The sequence below is a fragment of the Ixodes scapularis genome, unplaced genomic scaffold (assembly GCF_016920785.2).
Source record: "Ixodes scapularis isolate PalLabHiFi unplaced genomic scaffold, ASM1692078v2 PGA_scaffold1__304_contigs__length_218370807, whole genome shotgun sequence".
In the NCBI taxonomy this organism is placed as follows: Eukaryota; Metazoa; Arthropoda; class Arachnida; order Ixodida; family Ixodidae; genus Ixodes; species Ixodes scapularis.
Genome location: NW_024609846.1, coordinates 73,552,036 through 73,566,763, shown reverse-complemented (window position 1 = coordinate 73,566,763; position 14,728 = coordinate 73,552,036). Strand labels below are relative to the sequence as shown.

The 14,728-nt window shown below is 44.1% G+C and overlaps 2 protein-coding genes across 6 annotated transcripts in view; one reads left to right on the top strand and one right to left on the bottom strand.

The window, feature by feature from the left end:
* Window positions 1-2,779, bottom strand: part of LOC8042806 (rho guanine nucleotide exchange factor 10-like protein) — a 74,156-nt gene extending 71,377 nt beyond the window's left edge. The window contains exon 1 of one of the 3 annotated variants that reach the window (XM_042290780.1): window positions 2,717-2,779. In XM_042290780.1, coding sequence (XP_042146714.1) covers window positions 2,717-2,731 — 15 coding nt within the window. In that variant the 5' untranslated portion in view covers window positions 2,732-2,779. Of the gene's footprint in view, window positions 1-1,895; window positions 2,119-2,716 lie in introns of those variants that run through there. The other 2 variants (XM_042290777.1, XM_042290778.1) reach the window with 2 other exon arrangements.
* LOC8042805 (mitotic spindle assembly checkpoint protein MAD2B) lies at window positions 37-14,455 on the top strand. 3 transcript variants are annotated; one of them, XM_029973273.4, is made up of 7 exons: window positions 37-288; window positions 3,289-3,407; window positions 5,037-5,233; window positions 9,001-9,095; window positions 10,552-10,631; window positions 10,886-10,978; window positions 14,294-14,455. In XM_029973273.4, exons 1-7 carry the CDS (start codon window positions 273-275, stop codon window positions 14,336-14,338), a joined length of 645 nt encoding a protein of 214 aa, XP_029829133.2. In that variant the 5' UTR covers window positions 37-272; the 3' UTR covers window positions 14,339-14,455. The 3 variants fall into 3 exon arrangements, with proteins under 3 accessions (XP_029829133.2, XP_002415840.2, XP_029829140.2); XM_002415795.3 differs by lacking the exon at window positions 37-288 and adding an exon at window positions 2,114-2,574; XM_029973280.4 differs by lacking the exon at window positions 37-288 and adding an exon at window positions 2,282-2,473.
* Window positions 14,456-14,728: the final 273 nt, after the last annotated feature.

Below are 14,728 nucleotides of genomic sequence, written 5' to 3'. Positions count from 1 at the left end.
TATACCTCACAAGAAGGAGATTGGTCAATAAGTGATAGCCCAGAATGATAAAAAGGCTTCATACTATGACCTTCGACAGCACTGTGGTATCTACTGTTGCACGAAAATGCTGTGGAGACACAACATAACAAACACAGTCGTGCTACACAAAGGTTAGATTTGTTTGGAAAGATGCAAGTTTTTAATGAGTATGACTGAATACTTCAACGGGGACGGTAGTGGCTCAGGTGTCCTCAGGCTTTATAAACTTCCAAGCAAAAAAGAGGAACAGAATGCAAACCTGTAAAGGTAAGCGTGACTGACCCCTTACCCACTTTACGAGAAAAACTTGTAGTCAGTAGTCTCCAGACTTTGGCTCTTTTTTAGAGGTTACGATGCACTGACTAGTAAGGGACCACTGAAAACGTTTCATATGTTAGGTCTCATTCACAGATAGCACTAACTTGGGCTATTTGAAAAACTGTGTTTTGTCGTTTTCCCAATGTGCTTCTAAGATCTTGTTTTTGTAAAAATATAATAATAATAATTACAATGATAGATTATACTCTTTTTTTTTATTTTTCTGGCACAGATCATATATTTGTGGAGGCAAATATCAACCCGTTTACATATGAGTATTAAAAAAAATTCAATTTTTGGCTTTGCGTGCAGGTGCTGGTCTTGTGAGGATTACAGGCAAACAAAATCAACACCAACTATTTGCAATTTTTTTTTCTCGTGACATGTATCACGTCATTTTCACCACCACAAAACGATCAATTAGCGAACCAATTCATCGAGCACAGAACGACGTCGATCAGCAAGAATCAAAACTACGCTAGAGCTGTAATGAACGAGCATAAATTGCAAAGCCGATAACAGCTACCAGATACGATCCGCGAGCCCCAAGACGTGTTTCCTCTTTTTTTAATCGGATTAATTGCTGTCCTCCCAAGCGGTGTCGCTTTTTGTTCCGTTGAAAAGGGCACCCAGCGAGCATACAGCAAGTACCACACACCCGCGCTTGCTCGATATATCGATTTTCGGGGCCAGACGCCTCTTTTTTTAAAAAGAGTAACAGCTATGCCACCCTCCCTTTTTATATGTGCCTGTCGGCGCGTGCAGGCTTGCTACTCAAAAGAAAAATGAATTCACCAAAAACAACATAGAAAACACTGTAGTCGATAAGGATCGCTCAAATGCATCTTGAAGACGGCCTTTTCGGCGAAATTTGATTCAGGCATGGAAAGGGCGGAATGTCGCCGGCGGCGCCTTTGGAGATTAGGCTGCGAGCTATGTTTTGCAACAGCGGCGCTCGGAGCCTGGTCAAAACCGTGAAATGATGAAACTGGATAAGAAAAGTCGGGCAGCAGAGAGACAACGGAATGTCGCTTCCGTGCGCTGCAAGCGGACGGGATTAATTTCCGTGCAAAAGCGTGCTGCGCGAGAAAGAACACAAGCGAGCGGATGACAGGCGAGCCGCGCTTGTCAAACGAGGGCCAGCGCTGGGTCTATTGATTGCTCGCGTGCGAGCGAGCCTTTCGGACTGGAAGAACGATTCGCTACCCGAATTGTCGGTAGTTTAAGGATCGGGTGCTTCGTTCAGCCGCCGACGCAGCTGAGGCGGCTTTCCGAAAGTAGCTCGAGCTAGGGGAGCGTGAAAGCGCTTGACAAACTCGATTACAACCTCGCACGCGTTCCAACACAATGATGCTCGCCTGCCGCTTCGGCCGCGGACAGCTGAAAACTAACCCTAAACGAGCCGAAGACGGGCGATCAAACTCGAACCCAGAGTCGCCGACGGGACCACGGTCGATTAAATGTGATTCCCCATCCATTAGACAATGCCCGCTCCGAGCCTTGCCAGAGGGCCTTCAAAGAAAATGTGCCCTTGTGAACTCCTGCAGTATACTCACATTTTTTAATAGACAAGTTAAGGCCACCAAGCGCTTCGAAGGCTGTCCCTGTTGCTCGTTTTCTCACCGGCACTCATCGTTTTACAACACAAACAGGCGCACAAGTTGATCAACAAGGCACTATGCGTGGAGTAAAAAAAGAAAACAAGGCTTTGCTTACGAGACCAAACACAAATATCAGCGTGAAACACTGCCAGTACGCATGTCAACTAAAGAGCAGCTCCGTCCGTCTGCTTCGCTAGAGCCCGTTTCATTGGATGAATGAAGCGGCGGGCGACCAATCGCGGCACGCGTTACATCGCATCCTCCTGGGCGTCTGTTCGTTTCCGTCAATTTAGTGAGGATTTTGTTCCGCGATTCCTGCAAGGAAGAGCGGAAGAGTACTAAAACAAAACACATTCCGCGTTATACCGACTTGAATCGCGCACGTTATGCTAATAGAGTCACGTCGACGGCAAGCGCCGAGGGAGTGTGCAGATCGCTCGCACGTCTACGCTTTTCTCTGGCCAGCGTTTCCGCGGACATGCATCTCGATGCCGCCAGCCGACGATTGCTGAAAGACCTCAACAAACTCAAACGTAACACCTGTCTCCGATCGCCGCGGGAGGCCGAATGACGACGAAGCCGACGTTTGATGTTCGGCAATTAAAATAACACGTCGCCATGAGCGTTTCGCAAGGTCAGTGCCGCTGTTAGTCGCACGCCCGAGGCCTTCGATACAAGGTCTCGCTTGACTCTGCGCTGCTTTTCGACTTCATCTCGACGAGAAATGTTGTCGCGTTTCGGCAGTGGATGGGTGCGGTAAAAATGGTCGCACTCACCCTGTACAGTTCCATCGGTGTGCTGTGGCGCGAATTCGCGCGGCGCGTCCTTTGGTGTTCTCGCGTCTTGCATCTAATTTCACGTCTGTCTTTTGCGTACCGCGCGCGATTACTTCATTAACCCGTGCAAGCGTGAGCAGCCTTGGGTCTCTTTTAGCCTTGACGGTTGTGGAGCGCTCATTAAATAACGACTAAAAGTCGGCGACTTCGCTCTCGTTCCTACGTTCGCATTTTTTTTTTTTTTTCGAATGCAAATGAAGATATTGCGCGTACGCCGGCCCAAAAAGAAAAAGAAAAAAGCAAGTTCTTCCTGCCATTACGGCGTTTTAATTGTGTCCTTAAATAACATGAGCATCGAAACCTGTATTAAATATTAACAAAAAGAACCTGTGCAGCACTATAAGAAAGGATGTGCAAACAGCTCTGAATTCTATGCTGCTGCACATTTTCTGCTCAGTGAAAAACATCTGGCAGGCCACCTCTTACAAATGCTTTGGCAGTGCCAGAATTTCCTGAATGCCAGCTGCTTGTTCGCTGTGCCCAGCTCCTGACGATATGCTTTCTACTTGCAGCGTCACCAGGCATTGTGGCCGAACTACTTGAGATCGCCATCCACAACATCCTCTACTCGAGGAAGGTTTATCCGGAAGCAGCTTTTCAGAAATCTCGCAAATACAACATCCCCATACAAGTAAGACACCGAGAGGCCCTCATGAACTTTGTGCCATGTTTTCTTGGGAAAATGAAAGCTTTCTTTCAAGCAATTTACTGCAACAAAGCGTTATCACTTGTTCCACATATCAAGTTTCACCAAAGCATCAATGATTCGTCAGTATGCTGTTCCACGAGACCTCACTGGGAGGACATCTCGACATAGAGAAAATTTATCAGCAAATTTGTGCTTCACTATGTAGGCAATAAGCTGTCCTCCCATACACATGCAGGAAAACAGACAGGCTGCCACAGTCACTGGAGGTACAGCACATGTTTCCGTGTTAAAAATCTGAATGTCAAATCCAGTAAAATACCCCATGCCAAGAACAAATAAAATGTAGCCTAACAAGCACCATACCTCTACATATCCCAATAGACTGTAGAAGAGTAGTAAGTTGGGCGAGTTGGTAAACGTTGAACATGGTTAAAATCGCGCACAAAGAGACGAGGACAAACGAGGAAGGAACACAGAACACAGACGCCTGTCTGTGTTCTGTGTTCCTTCCTCGTTTGTCCTCGTCTCTTTGTGCGCGATTTTAACCATGTTCCCAATAGACAAGTGCGCGTTTGGGAAGAAAACTCGGGATGGTGCCGTGGTCAGAGCAAAGCTTAGTTTCCCGTAAAGCAAAATTATCATCAAATGACGTGCCTCAACCAACGCACCATAATATCCAAAGCATATCTTATGCTTCATCTAGGGCAAAATAGACAACAAAGAAAAGGAAGCTAGCTTTTAGCGTGCAACCCACGAAAAAGCTTTAAAAAATTGCTCGACTTCGGTCTCTGCCCACTCATGAGTCCACAAACTGCCGTCAACCACACCTCGGGTGTCCTACGTCATTCCAGGGACAAAGAAATAACTTTATGCCTTCGCTCACTTCCTAAAACAAAAAAGGAGCAGTCGCTAACGTCGTCAAAGCTCTGGTCATTGATCTTGACGCGCCAATCACTGGAACCCAGATGTGCTATGTAAACAGTATCTTGACGCACCAATCACTAGAACCCAGATGTGCTATGTAAACAGTTTGTTGGTACTTTTTTAAACAACAGAAACTATAAACACATATCTAGAGATGGTCTATTTGTTGGGGAGAGATTATTTGTCGGGTCTTTACCCTGATGCCTCCACCAAGCAGTGGGAACATCGGTGTCGGGCATAACTCGGAAGAAGTTCCCAAGAACTGAGGTCTGTGTACATTTCGCATAACGCGGATCTTGTAGTTTCTGTGTGGGATTATAATAATTTGAGAAATCTCGCCCTATACTTATCAATCCTCAATTTTCAACCGTATGGCAAAGTTGTGTTGTAAAGAGAGAAACATGGTATGTTTACACCTTTATATGCTTAGTTTCGTGCATTTCATACAAAATGCAGACGCATGTGCAACAGGATACATGGCTTGCGTGTGCTGTCGTTACACCGCAGTGGTGGTCATTCCTACTCTTTCTTACCGGGAAAAACGTATTCAGCGGGGTCAAATATACCCTTTTGAAGGTACGCGCACAACAGCAAGGCCACCATAATGGCAGCTGATGTGACGTCGGTGCAGGCCATGTGTGCGGTTTTTCCAGCCTCTAATGCCACTGCCACCCGATGCGGGCGCAGGTGGCAGTGCACCCACAGGTAGTGGACTACATCGACAGCTGCGTGATGACAATGCACAAGTTGCTGCACCGCAACGAGCTACGGAAGATGGTGCTGCACATCGCCGACGCCGCCCACAATCCTGTCGAGCAGTTTGTCTTCGAGGTGTCCGTCCCGGTCGACGGGGCGCCACAGTCCAACGGATCGAGCAAAATGGAGTATGTCGTGCAACGAGCCTCTTGCAGAAATTTTCTATTCAAAAGTTACCTCAAAAGTTGTAGGGACTGGATGAGGTGCATCATACTAATTTCTTTCTCATCAGGTGCATATTTTATTGCGTAGACAGTTCATCACACCAGTTTATTTCGAAACTGTAGTCTATTGCAACATAATGCCGCAGGCGGCGCTAGCTTGCGACTTTCAATGACACTTTGGCGCACATGCAGCCAAACACGGAAGTAGGCAACAATTGTGTGCTGGAGGCAGCGCTTTTGCTAATCTTATGTTGCAACAGACTAGAGACAGAGTGTGTATAGAAAATGAAGACAGAAAGCCTGGCGCTTTCTTCAATCTGGGACCAGCCGACTGTATTGCAGTCGTGTTTTTGCGTGTCTCCAGGAGACGGCAGCACCTTTGCGTGGAGGTTAAAGGCCGCTTCATGCGTTTTGTTTTACAAATAGTAACAAGTGTGTCAATACATGAGGTGCATGGCATATGCAGCCTTTGAAAAAGCATGGCAGCCTAACACCAAGCTGAACTATCAAGACACACTCTCAACAACAATGACTCTCTGTGCTGAGGAAGTGTGAACCAGCATTTCTAAATCTGTCGGTTGACAAGCTCTACGGAAGAGCGTTAATCGAAAACAGTCATTCTTCGTTGCTCGCACGCGACCAGGTATGGGTGGATGGCAATCCCAGTGCCACCTGCGGCACCGCTCCCACAAGCAATGGAGAATGACCGTTTCCTGCTTTTTTAGGGCTTGAGCGGCGTTGCCGTCGGCGTAACCGTAAGGTCACATGACCCCCCCCTTCAGGTCACATGACCCCCCCCTCAGGTTACGCGGCACCCCCAGGTCACGTGACCCCCCCAGCAGTAGAAGGGGGGGGGGGGGGGAGGAGAGAAGAGGAGGTGGAGGTTGAAGGATGAGCAGGAGCTGAACAAAGAGGAGGGGGTGGAGGAGGGAAATAAGGGGAGGAGCAGTAGCAAGCAGGATCACGAGGGAGGAGGAGGGAGGTGGGTATACCCTCAGTACCCTTCCCTCCTCCTCCTCAAGCGCTGCGCTCCAATTCGGCATTGCAGGGAGTTGTAAACGGCTTTCATTTTTTTTGTGCAAACTTTATGTTCTTATATAAAAGCCACAATAAAATCACTTTCCACCTTAGGCAATTTGTATCCAAAATTCCACTGGTTCCGTCGCTTCTGTTTTTTGGGCGGGCCGATAGCATAGCGATCGCCACCGAGCAGACGTGCCACGAAAAGGCGAATCTGCTCAGGAGCTTGTCAACCGACTTTGATCTAATAACATTGGTGTTAACTGTATCAGCGGACCTTACTGGAAAGGCGTCAGGAACGTACAGAGTGCTTATACACTTCAAATTGTGACTGTTTTCGCAGCAGCAGGAGGAAGAAAACACTATTTAAGCTGCGCCACCAAGCTTCCCCACCACAATACCAGATACTACATAGCAGATTTTAGTGCCTTATTTTCTTCAATGCTGAAGTCTCGCTCTTTTAATACATTGCGAGGGGAGAGGCAAGCCTCGAGATAGCACTCAATCATTTATTCCGGCTTAACCCAGTCATCTGTGTCCGACTTCCTTTACCGACTTCCTTCAGAGTCGTCTGTCGTTTTCTTATCAGTGCCGGCTAGAACAGGCAACTGGTGCATGCATTCAGAGCTACCAGTGACACATATCTGTACGTAAAAAGAATGTTTTACTTGTGGCATTCGTAGACTGAAATTCAGAAAACAATTGTGTTTCCCCCTACTTTTAGGATTCAGGAGTTTCAGGATTAGACTTTTTGCTTGAAGTAAAAAGTAGATATTGATATTTATTTGCCCTCAGAGGTGATTTCAGCTCTTAGAAATATGTGTTTCAAATGCAAGCTGAGGTTGTTTATACTGAAATTACGTGGGTCCAGTTACAATTGTCTACAAAGAGTCTCAGTCCTTCTCTTCTTTTCAAGAAAAAAATTACACATGAGAGTTTCACCTGACTTTTATAAGAGGTGCCTAGACAGCAAATGTCAAGTACCATTGGGTTGTCCCAAATTCAAAGGGGAACCTGGTACTCAAGTAGGTTTTGGAGTGTCTAGTCTGCTGACCCATCTTAAAAAGAGTGTTTTACTGAGAAGGGTTATGCTTTCATCTTTTTGTTCCCTACTTTTGATGTGTGACCCTGTGTTATTTCGTAAGTTATTTTCAATGACAGACTGGTTCTCTTACGCAGTTCAGCGATTCTTGCAGGCAACGACGGAACTCCTTCTTTGATGATGTTTCATACTCCCACCCAATTTATGCTGCTCAGTTACTAGTTTCAGCAGTTTCACACAGCATCATTTCACTTTTCCATCAGCGCCAGTTGATTGTGCTCTTAGCTTGCACTGAGCTGCCCAACCTGGTTTTCTCAGTGACTGAATGGACTAACAGAACATTGCTACCTCCAAAGTTTAACTACACTGCTTGTGCATAGGATTCTATGTTTTTGGATAAATTCAATAAAATCCTAAGCCTTTAAAATTTTTGTCAATTCCAATTTATCTGAAAAAGTCAACATATCAAAGTTATGATGAAAAAAAAAAAAAAAAGAGAAAAGACAATAAGTTTGGTTACGGCTCATGGTCATAGGTCCCGAGGAGAGTTCACTTCAGTTACTTTTGATATCTCTTACTATTGTCCCAGGAGAGTTCATTGTATACTTATCTGATCAAGGTTCGTACAAGACATCAGGTCATCGCACTTCTGGGTCATGGCAAAAGCCACTGTCCCTGATTTCCAGCTTGGATCATACTGTTTGTGCTTCTGAAAGAAGCCTATCGTGTTTATATAACTGAAAAATGTGAACCCACAAATTTCATAGGAGGGGGGCAGGCCAGCTGGAGCTTCTGTGCTTCCCAGCAACTACTACGTCCAGGGTTTTAGCGGTTTTGAAGTATCAATGTTTATTCTAGCAACACTTGTTGCAAACCTTTCGTGGGATTGTTGGTATTTCCATTGACAAGTGCCCCGATGCCAAAATGCAGCTAAAGAAATATCATCCGATATGGAAGAAGTTCGGGTATATCTATGTTTGGATATTATTTATTTTAATTTTAAAAAATGAGACGTTTACAATACCCTGTAACACCGAATGGGAGCGCAGCTCTTCAGGAGGAGGAGGGAGGGTACTGAGGGGAGGGTATCCATCCTCCCTCCTCCTCCTCCTTAAACGCCTCCTCCCCTCATCCTTCAAGCTCCTCCTCCCCTCCCCCTCGTCCTCCTCCCCCTTCTTGCATGGTGCATCATGGGAAATGTCCCAGAATGCTCTGCGCAATTACGGCAACGCCGATGCCACTCAAGCCGGAAACGGGTGCCTAAGAGCTGCGCTCTAAAATTTTGGATAATTCGGAAGCAAAATTAAACTTTGAATTTCAAGAAATTGGCAATCTACCAAGAAAAAAAAAAAAAATTTTCAATTGAAAAATAAACTCTGAAAAACACCCTCCAAATTTCACAAACTTCAAACTCCAAAAACTCCAAAAATGCAGAAGCCTAGTTATAGACCTTTTGAAAGACCGCCTTCTGCATGCCGCCATCTTTGTTACTGGGCTCTGCAACACATCCTGAGCACGCATAGTAGCTCACAGTAGCTCGCTCCCGCATAACATCAAAACCGCATGCAGTGACTCAGCAGTTCTTGCCTGGTGATAAGCACTGGAGAGGTGTATAGTGAACTGCAGTACTACTAGTTAGTGAGATAGCAGCTGTTCTTTCCTGCTTCAGGGAGGACTCCTACCTGCTGGACGTGGAAGCCGCTGCCCGTGCCATCTGCCTCAGGGTCACCACGTCGGACTCCGTGCTGCAGGACAACCCGGAAGGTGGGCCGTCCTCTCACTGGCCACACTTTCGGACCCGACGGAAGTTTGTGAGAAGAGCAAAAGAAACAGTAATCATTATGAGCAACAAATAAGTGCACAAACGAGCTAACATATATGAAACATGATTACGAAAAAAAACAAAAAAACATGGAGACACCGGGTAGGATAAAAACAGAGGGGACAGGACAAACACAGTCTCAAACACTGCTGAAAAGTTTTTTGACAAGTAGCCTCTTTAAATGTAAGTCTGAATGCTAAGACAGGAAGGGACACAAGAGATAGAAAAAGAACACAAAACAAATGGTATATGTATCACCACCCACTTTGCATATGTCACGGTTGCAACGGCCTGACCCAACCAAAAAAATTAAACTGATCCGTCTTTCTGTTTTCGTCACCAACTAAAATAAAAAATAAAGGTCAAGCTTGGATAAATTTTTGGTAATTGCTGTACTGCATTTTCTTTTCTTTTTTTTGTGATGTGCTAGCCTTTTGATACATTTTCTAGGGGATTGCAGTAAAGTATAATGCATAGCAAGCCGGGAAAATCTAACATCCAGTAACACTTTCCAAGGCCTATAGATGAGAAAGAAAGCAGTCTACGTGCAGCAACTTTTTGGCATTGACTTTGACAGCTGTGGAGAACTACCATATTTATTTAGAAACATTGGCCTTTTGATGTGAAAAATCTTAGGCTGCAAAGTGAGAGTAAATCTATGGAACCAGTGTGAACAGTGTGATGAAAACACAAAACTGGAGTGCTGCAGCATTGCCTGTGAGCATAGTACACTACACGACACTGTTAGCCCGCACGCAACATTGGTGTTGTTTCTCATTTTACTTCGAAATGATTTTGGCACGCACCGCATTTTACAGCTTAGGTTAGTACCCTAATAGACCGATCTCACCAGCCAGTTTGACTATGCCACCGCTGCCGCAATTCATCGAGGGAACTTTAGTCTTTTTGCACGTGCGACAACCTCGCTGCAGCTCTTCACGTGCAGAGCACGAGAAGGCACGAGCCCTCGCGTGCACGGCCGTCTGCCTCCTGTGAACTAAAGTTATGGTGGCTTTACGCATGCGCCCAACGCTTAGTGAGATCAGTCTATTGGGAACTTTCTATGACACTAGTCGTTTTGATGACAATTAATGTTTTCATTCCAAGACAAAAGCAGAAAAAAACCGCGATTGCTTGTTTGAGTTAACAGGGTCCTCCTGCTGTGTAGCCGTCACAATTTTATGGGGGGGAGAAGAATAAGTTTAAGGAGTCATGTGTGAAGAATACTGCACTGCATCAAGGGACATGGCTGCACAGGGCATGGGCTTCAAGCGTTTCCACCTGTGATGCTACTTGCAAGACGAACAGAAGTTTGTCAGGGAGCTTTAGCCCAAACGACAATATTGCCTTGTTTGCTGACCAGTACCAAGTGCTCCAACTTTTCATTGTTTCCTCCAGGTTGCTCGTTCAGCATCCAGCTGCACGTTGCAGAAAGCACAGCCATGAGGTTGTCCCTCAGTGACGATCCAGACGACCAGGTGGGCCTTTCCTTTCCCCTTTGTCTACGGAGCCCATTGATCTCATTATTATTCTTTTTATTCTTATATTGCACTGTGCAACTTGTTGGTCATGAACTGACCTTGCTTTTAAAATATAATTTCTTTTTAATTGCACTTCAAGTTGCATATTCTCCGACAAATGGCCAATGTGTATCTGACTTGCAAAGTCAAATGTGGAGTATGGTATATTCCGAATCAGGGCACCGACAAACCTTCCCTTTCTCGCTGCACAGTCATTTCCGTGGGTTGAAGCGGACAGCAAAGACACCGACATTCCAGGCGGCAGCATCATTCCCTTGAAGTGCGCCAACGTCACTGTTGGAAAGGTGACTGCATAAGCTGCATTTTTGTTGAAACCTTACCGTGAGTTTGTGCAGGGTGCATGCAAAGGAAACAAGTACTACCTTGAACAGGAGTTTAGGTTTCTGAATGTAAAGCATTTACCGTAATCCACATCAGGGGTGTCTTTCAGTTGGGAAAACCACACTGTGTGTCAGAGAAGCTGTCTCGGAACAGTTAGAAACAAGGTCCTCATAGAAGTAGCCCTTACTCTAACAAAGAATAATAAATCATATGTCGACCTGTCGACTGAAGGACATCGTTGAGCAATACTCATACTTTCACTAAATTCAAGTTTAACTTTATTGGCTAGATAAACAGCTTAGGGTTTGCCTGGTGGTGATGTGAATAGATCCGTTTGTGCACATTGGTGGGACAAGCACAGTTTCTGATCTCATTCCCCGACCTGACTCTACATGGGTAAATTACTTTCAAAATGTAATATAATTACAATTACTTTGCTTCAAAAGTAGTTTAATTACAATTACTACTATGTGAAAAGTAATTACAATTACAAATTACTTTTAAAAAGTAATGCAATTTGCAATTACTAATTTCTGAGAGCGACCCGACTTGGGCCATGTAACTATACAAGTTGTATAGAATACAATGTATTTGTTCATTCCTTGCCCCAATGGAGGCTTAAGCATCGTTGCGTAAATGCCGCGTATTGTATACTTTTATGAATTTTGTTAAACTCGTGACACGACTTGACAGTTCGGGGCAATGAAGTACTGCATTCTTATATTTTTAATAAATAATGATAAATTAGTTCAAATGCTGGAAGACAACAGATCGCCAAAGAAAAAATTGAATTGTGACTTTTTTTAGCCAGGCAAAAAAAAAATGTGACAAGTAGTCATATAAGAATATTTTCACAAGTGTTAATATAAAATTAAAACCCACATGTGCTAATACAACTGCATTCCAATACAAACATCATGGTATTGTAAATTTATTACATTGAGTTCAAATTATAATTGCTCAGAAATATATAATAACCAAATCGGGACTCCCAAATCATTGGTACCAATATTTTCAGGTGCGAGGTCAGTCTGCAAAACGCTTATGCAAATAATATCCAAAGTAAAACTAACGGGAAATAAACTTGAAAATAATACAAAGATTCAAATATGTGACAGTACTGGAAGAGGGACGTAAAAAACAGGCAAGAAATAAAGAAAAGTAACTTCATAGACAATTCCAATTCCCAACCTCAACTGAAAGCTGAAGCAAAATTTTTTTTATCTTTCAATATTTTGGCATGTTTACGCTATTGTTTTCTGCTCACACAGCAGATGGCTCTACACGGCGCCGTTGAGGTAGGCTCCAAAGAGGATTGTTTCTCAGCTCGCAGTCTAAGCAACAAAACAAAGAACAATGTGACGCTATTTATGTTGTGTGAGTGTGTCTTTATGCGAGTTTTTCACCTCGAGTTAGGCCGCTTGTGCGAGCGCCGAGGCTTTCAGGGAGGTTCCGTTGGCGCTGCAAAGTTTTGCAAAAGTAATTGTAATTGTGCCTGAAATTTTGCAATTACTAGCACTAGAAAGTAATTAAATTACAATTACAAATTTTCAATAAAGTACTTTAATTACGATAACTGAATTACTACCCAAGTCTGAGTAATGTCAATTAGTATTGTTTTTAGAGGCTGATGTTTCTTGGTAAATTGGCGTTGTTTAAGGACATTCCATATGAGGAGACTATCCTCCTGTGTATGATCATTCAAAACGAATGACTTAGTATTTCCATAGGGCAGTTGTTCAGTGTAGCAAGCACAATGGTTTTGTTTTTATTTCAAGATGAGCATAAACGTGGCACTGGAGCTATATTGAATTCCTTGGCAAAATGTAGTCTGGATTACACGTTAATCTTCCCGAAGGGTGTCCTTATTCGCACACCGAGTGCAGATAGTGGTAGATTATTATCTGCACTCTGAGTCGGAATTTTTGAAGTTTGGAACATCTGGATGTGTGGGGGGAGGTAGGTCACTCTTTTCTTTAACATAGTTAGTAGACCCCCTCCCATTCCCACATTACTGCCCCCATCGCCTAAGCACAATGCAATGTTAAAGCGCTAACTGTGGCAGAGGTGTATTATGCATCAAAATCGTAAACCAGACTTTTCTTTCTTTTTTGTTTGTTGTCAATAAAAATATTTTGCCCTACAAACAAACAAACTGAAGGACAAATAGTTATCGCCTGCATCCTGCTTTGATGCCTTTTAAGTCCCCAAGGCACAAGTATACTTCAATCTGCACCCAAATGTGCCACCCAGTGCTAATCAATTTCATAAAGAAAAAAAAAAATATGCAGTTGTTTGTTTTAAATTATATGAATTCAGAAACGCAGGCCCCCACCCAATTAAACACGGCACAACCACTAATATCTCCATGGACTCAGTGCCGCCAACATGCCAGTGACACACCACAAAGATTGTAATTTGTAAGTCACTGTGTTGGAAGTTTCCCGCGTCCAAATCGCGCAGTGCGGATAGGGAAAATTCAACCCACTCTGCATGCACTCGGAGTGCGAACAGGGATCCAACACAATCCACAATCAGAATGCAGATAAGAACCCGGAAATATCCGCACTCGGAGTGCGGTTTATAATAAACCGCTACCTGCACTCAAAGTGCAAATAGGGGCAGCTCTTGCAAAGCTGGAGGTTCTAGAGCAATGCATTGACCTCCCTCTTGGGTGATGACGGTATCTGGTTGATTATGAAAGCAATGAAACCCTGTCAAATTCAATATATAATTACTAGTATACTCCAGTTTTTTCCTCGAGAATTTCTTTCCCTCCCGTACGTGTAGCCCGTCGGAGTACCAGTGTGGCTAATCCTTCTTTTCCTCATTAGAACCAACCCAAACAATTGAATGTAGAGGAGTGTTAATGTCCAGGTAATTTTGCAACGATGTTGAATGGGTCGCCGACTGTTTATGTCTGACCAGTCGGGAGTTCCAACTTATTGAAACAGATGCTTTTGTGGTATGGTGGTGTTCTAATGCACCTACACTATTGCTCTGTAGTACCAAGAAATCTTAACCAAGAAAACACTGGGCTAATTTGCTTAAAACAAAATTAAAAAAAAAAAAAAAAAGTTGAGGCTGCGGCGAGCATTTCACCAACCTAGACTCGACGGTGCTTTCCCTTTTGACCATTGTGGATAAGACACACTGAATTTAAGCAAGCCAGCCCTGCTGTTCCAAGTACATTAGTGGAGAGGTGTTTGTGTGGCAATGATCTGCGATATTGATATTGGCACGAGGTAAAAAGTATATCAAATGTTCTGCTCTTTCAGGTCCACCTCTATGTTGTGGAAAGTGATGGGAAAGGATCCAAGTGATATTCTTGTGTAATATCGGATCTCTACTAAGCTGGTCATATTTCGTTACGTATTTACTGCAAAGCACATTTTCTCTTTGCTTAAAGTGAAAAAATAATAAAAAAGTGGACTGTGCAATTATTCGACGATGCCTACACATTTTTGGCTTTGCAGCTGATTCATTTAGTTAGTATTGATCTATTTGTGTGTGCACCTGGACAATTCGGAACATCTGCTATAGGACACCAACTCTCTGGTGTCAAAGTTTCATCTCTGCCTCCAAAGTGTACAAGTGCGGAGTTTGAATTGCACGCCTTTGCGTTAAACTTTTCACCTGGTTTCCCAAGGACGAGAGTCTGCACGAGTGCAACAATGCCACCCGAAGGCGGCATACCGCCGCAACCTACGACC

What these genes read in the sequence shown, in the direction of transcription:
- LOC8042805 (XM_029973280.4), top strand. Translation starts at nt 2,419, where the DNA reads ATGCATCTCGATGCCGCCAGCCGACGATTGCTGAAAGACCTCAACAAA. An exon ending in AGACCTCAACAAACTCAAAC is followed by an intron (nt 2,474 to 3,288) that starts GTAACACCTGTC and finishes TTCTACTTGCAG; the next exon opens with CGTCACCAGGCATTGTGGCC. An exon ending in GTGACGATCCAGACGACCAG is followed by an intron (nt 10,632 to 10,885) that starts GTGGGCCTTTCC and finishes CTCGCTGCACAG; the next exon opens with TCATTTCCGTGGGTTGAAGC.